Consider the following 9,509-nt stretch of genomic DNA (forward strand, 5'->3'; position numbering starts at 1 on the left):
ACACGTGTGTGTGTGTGTATATATATATATATATATATATATATATATATATATATATATATATATACATACATTATATATATATATTGTATATATACTATACAATATATATATATATATATATATATATATATATTATAATATAATATATATATATATATAATATAATATATATATACAATATATATATATATAATATATATATATACATACATATTATATATATATATATATGTATGTATATATATATTATATAACATATAAATATATATTATACATTATATAGTATATATATATATATATATATATATATATAATATAAATATATTATATAATATATATATTTAAATATATATTATATATATAATATATTATATATATTATATAATATATATATATTATATAATATATATATATATATATATATATATATATATATATTTCATATATATTTATTTATTTATATACACCTACATATATACACACACACACACACACACACACACACACGTGTTGCTTTATTTTGAACTTGAGATGTTAGTCATCATGTGTCTATTGTAAAGATATGTTTGACTTTCAGCCCGGGAAAGATGACTTTGGAAGGAACAACCAGCGTCACGCTGAATGAATGTTGCATGCTAAGAAAGCCCATGGGCTGTCTTACCTTGTCCAGCTCGTCGTGCAACTCCGACAGGGTGGGTCTGATCAGCTTCTCCCCCAAAGGTGCGGCCGTCTGGCGGTAGAAATCGATGTTGGGCACGGCATCGATGGTGTTGTGGCCAAAAGTCCTCAGGTAATAGGTGTTGGTGTGTGTGTCATAGTGATAGTGATGCTGGCCGCCAGTGGACGAATGTAAACTCGTCTCGCTCATCACTGTGTCCCCGTTCTGCATCCCCTCGGCAGGCGCCGCATCTGGAGAAGCCGGACTCCCAGCGCCGCTTGGGTCTGCAAAGTTCACCACCCGAAACCGTCCTTTAGCTTCTTCGCCGCTTGTCCCTGGGTATTCCGGAGGAGCGCCGGGATCGGCCTGATCGCTGGACGGGACAGTGGCGGAAGCTTCGGAACTCAGCGACTCGTTTTCGGCGACTGCTGCAGCTGCCTCCGCCACAAGGTCCACCTGGAAACGACTCTGACTTTGCGCCGGACCGGGCGGCTTCTGCCGTGCGTCGGGAGCTAAACAATCATTCTCCGCTGGTGCGGTCTCTCCCGGAGCGGGGGCCGGAGTTGGAGTCGATGATACCGACATGACACGCAAACTAACGGGTAAACCGTCTATGAGAACACCCGTTAGGCCCTTAGTCCGTGACGAGCGGAGCTGTGCTGTTCTTTTGAGCTGTTTGGTAAGAGGAGAAAATCCGCTTCGAACGCCGTATGGACCGCGCTAACAGCAACAAAAATCCTCGTTAGTGCGAAACATGAGGCTACAAGATGGATACTTTAAGCCACCTATTTGCCTTTTTCTTCCTCAGCCGCAAAACAAAAGAACAAAAAAAAAAAATTTTTTTTTTCGTCCCTCCAAACTTGAGTCAGTCGAAAATACCGTCTTCCTGTAATTCAGAGCAGGATGCCGCTGTCGACCTTGCCGCAACTCCTCCTAGCTTCCTAGCGGCTCCCTCGCCAGTAATATATACACACACTGCAGTCGGCATCACTGAAGGGTGGGTTCCTGGTGTGTGTGTGTGACCTCGCGAGATGTCCATGTTCTCGTCTCACTTTTTCAAGCGCGCACGGGTGGGGGCGGGGTGCCTCGTGAGAGGAGGAAGGGGTACCGAGACAGCATACAGTCTTTTCTTTTATACACTGCGCTCTATAAAATGCGTTATTGAATATAAGACATACCTTTTCATATGTATTATTTTGTATTTTCTCTATTTTAACTGGTTTGGGAAAAACTAAATCATGCTCAGAATAAAAGCATCACGGCCATTTCAGTGCAATGTCTGCTTTTCGAGAGCCTGTGAGTTCGAGATCGATAGAGAGATAGATAGATAGATGAGGAGGTTATGATTTAATGTTCATGTATGATTATGTATTAAGTATTATTCTGCTTTGGATTTTTAGCTGGACAGAGAGACAACAGAGAGCTAAGCCCTGACGCGCCTCCGGCAGAGGTCCGAGCGGGAAAAGTACTCCTATTTAGAAGGTAAATAATTCCACATCAGGTTTGTTTGTGTACAAATAAAGACCTTTTTTTATTTGTGTTTTGGGTTAGGGTAAGCCCTAACCACCCAGCCCCCACCCACCATGTTCATAGGTTTAAAAAAAAAAAAAAAAAAAAAAAAGCCTCACACTTTTTGGTTGGCTCTCTCATGTCCAGGGGACCCCAAGCAGCCACTTAGTCCACCGATGCCTCGGGTCGTCTCCGGTTGACATCCTCTAACAATGACGTGCTAACCAGTCGGCCGCCATGGCGCCAAGAGAGAATTTTAAACATACGGTAAAATACTAAACCTGTACAATAAACTGAATAAACCATCTCTTCATTACTTCGGTGAAGCACAGAACATTTTGAAAACAAAAGTCACAGTGTGCGCAAAAACAACACTGCTCATCACCAAAAGAACACCATACCCACAGTAAAGCAGGGTGTCGGCAGGATCATCTTGGGTTTGTTGTTCTCCCAGTTGAAATTGTGGCCAAACTTTATCACTCTTGGTTGCATCACACTGTAAGACATTATGATCAGGAAGCCTCTGGTGAAATAGGAAATTTGCTTACAACATTGCACCACAAAAAGACGTGCATATCACTCTTTCTTTGTTAGAGACAGTTGTTTGCCATTGTTGGCCCAGATGGAATACAAATGTTACCGGGTGCCATCGAGGCACATAAATTGACAATTCATACCACATAACACGAGGCAATGCTGTTTATGCTTTCAACGCATACTGCGGTATATAGCAGGGGTCAGCAACTAAGTTTGGGCAGAAATTACATTTTCGTCCGGCAAACCCTGCTTTATGGTGTTGGGGAACGATAAACCGATGCGACCGGATATCCGTTCGTAAAGGCGAGAGATACGACTGTGTCGGTAGCAGACTCTGTTATCGATACAAAATCCGCCAGTAATCCTTCTCGCTCTCTCTTACCTGATTATTGACTAGGTATGTCGTCCCTTGCGCAAACGAATCACTCATCGTTACGAGTACATCGCTCCTTAGCGGCTCACAAACAAAGAAGCTCAACGAACGAATCACTCGTGTCTAACGGATCGCGAACGATAAATTCAACGAATGAATCACTCTTCAGTTCCTCAGTATATCAGAATCACCTTTATTTTCCAAGTATGTCCAAAAACACACAAGGAATTTGTCTCCGGTAGTTGGAGACTAGTACGACAACAGACAGTCAATTGACAGAGAACACTTTGGAGACAGAAAGACATTGAGAAAAACAGTCACTGAGCAATAAAGGGTTGCTAGTTAACTGGGAATGCTGGGAATTATTTTTTTTTTTTTACAATTGCGCAAAAAGATGCAGAGTCCTCTAGCACTTAGAGCAGTTCGAATGACTAATAGAGCAATAGTCCGGTGCAATGATCATTGTGCAAAGGGCGCCGAGACTTCAAGGAGTGTATGCGGTTTAAAGTGACGAGTAGTGCGATCATCTGGGACAATGTCGATTGTGCAAATGGAGCAGATGCTACTCTGGCACGAGTGGCCAGTATTGGTCAACAACAGATATGCAAATAGTGCAGCGTGGCGAGACTACTACAGTGAGTGCACGAGTAGTATATAATTGGTCCGACAGAAATGTGACAACAAACTCAGACAAAAGAAATTGGCAGCATGTTGCAATGGCATTGTAAGTTAGCTGTTTAAGAAGTTGATTGCAAGAGGGAAGAAGCTATTGGAATGTCTGCTAGTTCTAGTTTGCATTGTTTGGTAGCGCCTACCTGAGGGAAGGAGCCGGAAGAACCGGGATGCGGAGGGTCCGAGAGGATTTTGCACGCTCTTGTCTTAGTTCTGGCAGCGTGCAAGTCCTCAAGGGTGGGTAGGGGGGTACCGACAATCCTTTCAGCAGTTTTGATTGTCCGTTGCAGTCGGAGTTTGTCCTTTTTTGTAGCAGCACCAAACCAGACTGTGATGGAAGAACACAGGACTGACTCGATGACCGCTGTGTAGAACTGCCTCAGCAGCTCCCGTGGCAGGCCGTGCTTCCTCAGAAGCCGCAGGAAGTACATCCTCTGCTTGGCCTTTTTGAGGACGGAGTTGATGTTGATCGTCCACTTCAGGTCTTGAGAGACTGTAATTCCCAGGAACCTGAAGGTCTCGACGGTTGACACAAGGCAGCTGGACAACGTGAAGGGCAGCTGTGGCGAATGATGCCTCCTGAAGTCCACGATCATCTCTACAGTCTTGAGCGTGTTCAGCTCCAGGTTGTGTCAGTCACACCGCAGCTCCAGCTGCTCCACTTCCTGTCGATATGCAGACTCGTCACCGTCCTTGATGAGGCCGATGACAGTGGTGTCCTCTGCAAACTTCAGGGGTTTGACAAACGGGTGCGTTGAGGTGCAGTCGTTCGTGTAGAGAGAGAAGAGCAGCGGAGAGAGGACACAACCTTGGGGTGCCCCAGTGCTGATGCTGCGTGTGGATGAGGTGGTCTCTCCCAGGAAGCTGTAAATCCACTAGCAGATGGCAGGCGAGACGCTGAGCCGGAGAAGCTTGGAGGAAAGGAGTTCAGGGATGAAGGTGTTGAACGCTGAGCTGAACTCCACAAACAGGATCCTCGCGTAAGTCCCTGCACTGTCGAGGTGATCTCGGATGAACTGGACCTGTTTGCTCAGTAGGCAAACTGCAGGGGGTCCAGCAGGGGACCTGTGACGCTCTTGAGGTGGTCCAGAACGAGACGTTCAAAGGACTTCATGACCACTGATGTCAGGGCGACAGGCCTGTAGTCATTTACACCTGAGATTGTAGGTTTCTTGGGGACTGGGATGATGGTGGAATGTTTGAAACAGGATGGTACTTCGCACAGTTCCAGAGATCTATTGAAGATCTGTGTGAAGACGGGAGGGAGCTGGTCCGCGCAGACTTTGAGGCAGGATGGGGACACAAGGTCCGGGCCTGCCGCTTTGTTAATCTTTTGTTGTTTGAAGATGCGTCTCACAACTTGTTCGTGGATGGTCAACGCAGAAGTCAGAGGTGTGATTGTGGTCGGTGGTGGGGCTGGGTGGTGAAGTCCCGCCTCCGCCTGCACGCTGGCTGCTTATTGGTCATTCGGCGAAGATTCAGAAGTGAGTGACAGAACGCTTCAACAGTTCCGTTTCCGCTCCCAGCCGACAAGCTCGCCTCACGGCGGCGGGTGGCGGCCAAGCTAAAAGAACGAATCATTTCATAAACTGATTCGGTTTTGTTCGTTCACTAAAAAGATTCATTCATCTGAACGAAACATTCGCGAATAAAACAACTTGTGCGCCGCATTGCAAACATGCAGAGAATTAGACAAATACCATTTTATAGAATTGGATTAAGCATCAAGTGGTTGCAAAGGTTTTCTTCATAAATTAAGATAAGATAAAGAAGCGAGGCAGCACAGTGAACAAGAGATTAGCGTGTGCTGTTCCACAGTTCTGAGGTTTTGGATTTGAATCCCTGGTCCCACATTCCAAAACCATGCATATTATTACATTTGACGATTTACAGCGAAAGACCAGAAAATATATATTAACATATATTTTATTCAGGGTCACTGATGGTGTTGTGGTACACTCGCCTGACTTTGGTGCGGGTGGGCGTGGGCTCAGTTCCCACTCAGTGACCGTGTGGGTGTAAATGTGAGTGCGAATGGTTGTCCGTGTCTATATGTGCCCTGCGACTGACTGGCGACCAGTTCAGGGTGTAGTCCGCCTTTCGCCCCAAGTCAGCTGGGATAGGCTCCCGTGACCCAAACCAGGATAAGCGGTGTTGAAAATGGGATGGATATCTTTTATTCATATTGAATTTCTTTTACAATATTTGGTGTTGGAGTGATCCAAAAGTAATTAAGTTACATTACTTTAATATTGTGGTACTTGGATTACGTTTCTGACTACCTTTTTTAACAGGTAACAAGTAACTGTATTTGAATACATTTTTAAAGTAACCCTCCCAACCCTGTAAATTTGTTACCGAAACCTTGACGCTTTACTCGAGAAATTCCCGTGATGTTTAAAAGGGCCATTTTCAGATTTTTCAATGGCGGCGTCCACTCGAGCCATCTCATTCCTAACCACGCCGAGAACTAATCTTAAGAATTACAGCAAACTTCACAGAAAACAAGAATAACAATAGTTCATCACATCAATAAACTTGGGACAGGTGGCAAAAAGACTGAGTAAGTTGAGGGATGCTCATCAAACACCTGTTTGGAACATCCCACAGGTGAACAGGCTCATTGGGAACAGGCGGGCGCCATGATTGGGTAGAAAAGGAGCTTCCCTGAATTGCTCAGCCATTCACAAGCAAAGATGGGGCGAGGTTTTTTTACCTCTTTGTGAACAAGTGTGTGAGAAAATAGTCGAACAGTTTCAGGACAATGTTCCACAATGTACCATTGCAAGGAATTTATGGATTTCATCATCTACGGTCCATAATATCATCAAAAGGTTCAGAGAATCTGGAGAAATCACTGCATGTAAGCGGCAAGGCCGAAAACCAACATTGAATGCCCGTGACCTTCGATCCCTCAGGCGGCACTGCATCAAAAACCAACATCAATGTGGAAAGGGTATCACCACATGGGCTCAGGAACACTTCAGAAAACCAATGTCAGTAAATACAGTTCGGCGCTACATCCGTAAGTGCAACTTAAAACTCTACTATGCAAAGCAAAAGCCATTTATCAACAATGGGCCCGAGCTCATCTAAGATGGACTGATGCAAAGTGGAAAAGTGTTCTGTAGTCCGACGAGTCCACATTTCAAATTGTTTTTGGAAATTGTGGACGTCGTGTCCTCCGGGCCAAAGAGGAAAAGAACCCTCCGGACTGTTATGGACGCAAAGTTCTAAAGTCAGCATCTGTGATGGTATGGGGCCGTGTTAGTGCCAATGGCACGGGTAACTTACATATCTGCGAAGGCACCATTAATGCTGCAAGGTACATACAGGTTTTAGAGAAACATATGCGGCCATCCTATAAAGCTTCAACAATTAGTATCCTCAGTTCCAAAACGTTTATTGAATGTTGTTAAAAGAAATGGTGATGTAACACAGTAGTAAAAATGACTCTGTCCCAGCTTTTTTGGAACATGTTGCAGCCATAAAATTCTAAGTTAATGATTATTTTGCTAAAACCAATCAACTTTATCAGTTTGAACATTAAATATCTTGTCTTTGTAGTGTATTCAATTTAATACAGGTTGAAGATGATTTGCAAAACATTGTATTCTGTTTTTATTTATGTTTAACACAACGTCCCAACTTCATTCGAATTGGGGTCGTACAAGAGAATAATAATAATATCAACACATTTTATTTGAAAGCACCTTTTGAGGCCATCAAGGACACTACATAAATGCAACAATGAAAACAGAATTTACAGAAAATAAAAATAGGCGGCAGTGTGGATAAAGTGAGTTGGTGTTACTCAATAAGTAATGACTTCTTGCGAGTATATCAGCTTTGTGTTCAGTTAAACGAGCCAAGATTTCACACTAAATCTATTTGTGAGTAAATTAAGACGAGATAATCATCATTTCAGTATTCTTACTTTTTGTGATATTTTTGTTTGGTATTGGTCTTTGATTTAAAACAAATGTATCTAAAATGTATCCTTGGCTCAATAAAGGTTGGGAAACAAGTAAACTTTTACAATATTACCATGTATTACATTTTTAAATCTCACTGCATCACATCGCATATTATTTTACATTTAAATTAAAATTTGACATTTAAAACAGCTTTTTTTTTTTTTTTTATGTTATGCCATTACCTTGAAGAAAGTGAACTGTGCTCAAATGTCGCATTGAGAGGCAGAGTAAAGTTGCACTCAGTAAAAGTCACAGTACCCTGTTAACCAAAAGGTCAAAGATATGGTCAAAACAAACGAGTGTGGTGATATATAAACTGCAGACACCGGCATGTGATGTAGCACTTTGCTGGCAGGGGTTTATAGGCCATGTTATTTTTGTCATGACATCTTCATCTTCAAATATTCTGCGTGCTTTGTTATTGCTGCCGTTTGGATGTTTCTAGTTCACTGTCCCCATAGACGGAGACCGGAACATTATGTTTGCCGATTTCGGGTCCGAAACAAGAGTACAGGATGTGGGAGGAAACCGGAGTGCCCGGAGAAAACTTGTTCAAATGTTTCAAACAAACAAAAAAATCGAAGTTTGACACTTTCCCTGAAGCTGCACACGCTCAAGACTGGAGAGATGATCGTGGACTTCAGGAGGCATCCTTTCCCACAGTTGCCCCTCAAGCTGTCCAACCGCCCCATGTCAACCTGTCGAGAACTTCCAAGTTCTGGAAATTACAGTCTCTCAGGACCTGAAGTGGGAGATCAACATCAACTCCATCCTCAAAAAGGCCCAGCAGAGGATGTACTTCCTGTGGCTTCCGAGGAAGCACGGCCTGCCACATCAAAAAAATTGTACCAGCATTGCCACATTACTGGCAACCTTTTATTGCTCAGTGACTGATATTTTTTTTAATGTCTCAAACGTATTCTCTGTCAATTGACTGTCTGTTGTCGTACTAGAGCGGCTCCAACTACCGGAAACGAATTCCTTGTGCGTTTCTGACAGACTTGGCAAATAAAGATGATTCTGATTCAGCGTCAACAACTGATGTTGCTATGTTTCAAAAAATAGAAATTAAATCAACCAGTTCTACCTGTTAAAGGTTGAGTTTAAACCTACTCCAGAGATTCCCAGTCTATGTGACAAAGTAACATCTCACTGCAGACTCAACCAAAAGGTCACACAGCACACTGCCAGTTCCTTCAGGGAGCTTTTCATGACACTGTGGGGTTTCACTTGAATATTTTAACTTGCTGGTCACAGAAATAACTCATGGGGCCAAACCAGTGGCGCACTTCTCATGTTACAGTGAAGCATTTCTACATACAGTAAATATTGCATCCACCCTACAGTAGATTTCCAAAGACTTTTAGAATCTGTGCCATAAGACATTGAATAAAAGTACAGGTAATCCTTGACTGGTTCCTGGTATTCCTGGAAAATGGATGCATGGATACGTCTGTCCAAGCCTGTGGTTTTCCTCAATCTTATAAAATCCCTTTTACACGCTAGGAATATTTAATCTCGTGCAAGGCCAGCTCTACTTTGCAGGTCTTAATGCCAGTTTCAATTAAGTAACGATTCACATCTGATTTATCTGACAGGTGCATAGGTTTGATGAACACTAAAAAGAACCCCCATGCCCACACACACCCCCAAACACACCAAAATAAACAACCTCACATGACACAGAAATGGAAATGACAACTATATGAGCATCTTAGTATTTAAGTAAATGAAAATTATATGAAACCTTTCTGAATTTTGAATGGCCCTAAGTGACTCT

The 9,509-nt window shown here is 42.8% G+C and overlaps 1 protein-coding gene and 1 long non-coding RNA gene across 3 annotated transcripts in view; one reads left to right on the plus strand and one right to left on the minus strand.

Moving 5' to 3' along the window:
• Positions 1 to 1,634, minus strand: part of slc12a2 (solute carrier family 12 member 2) — a 108,088-nt gene extending 106,454 nt beyond the window's left edge. For both annotated transcript variants that reach the window (XM_061698320.1, XM_061698319.1), the window contains exon 1: positions 665 to 1,634. In XM_061698320.1, the coding sequence (XP_061554304.1) occupies positions 665 to 1,246 (582 nt within the window). In that variant the 5' untranslated portion in view covers positions 1,247 to 1,634. The remainder of the gene's footprint in view (positions 1 to 664) is intronic.
• On the plus strand, positions 772 to 8,584 carry LOC133413666 (uncharacterized). Its single transcript, XR_009769904.1, has 3 exons — positions 772 to 1,263; positions 2,062 to 2,143; positions 8,333 to 8,584. It is a non-coding gene; the product is annotated as an uncharacterized LOC133413666 (long non-coding RNA).
• Positions 8,585 to 9,509: the final 925 nt, after the last annotated feature.

The sequence above is a fragment of the Phycodurus eques genome, chromosome 15 (genome assembly GCF_024500275.1).
Source record: "Phycodurus eques isolate BA_2022a chromosome 15, UOR_Pequ_1.1, whole genome shotgun sequence".
In the NCBI taxonomy this organism is placed as follows: Eukaryota; Metazoa; Chordata; class Actinopteri; order Syngnathiformes; family Syngnathidae; genus Phycodurus; species Phycodurus eques.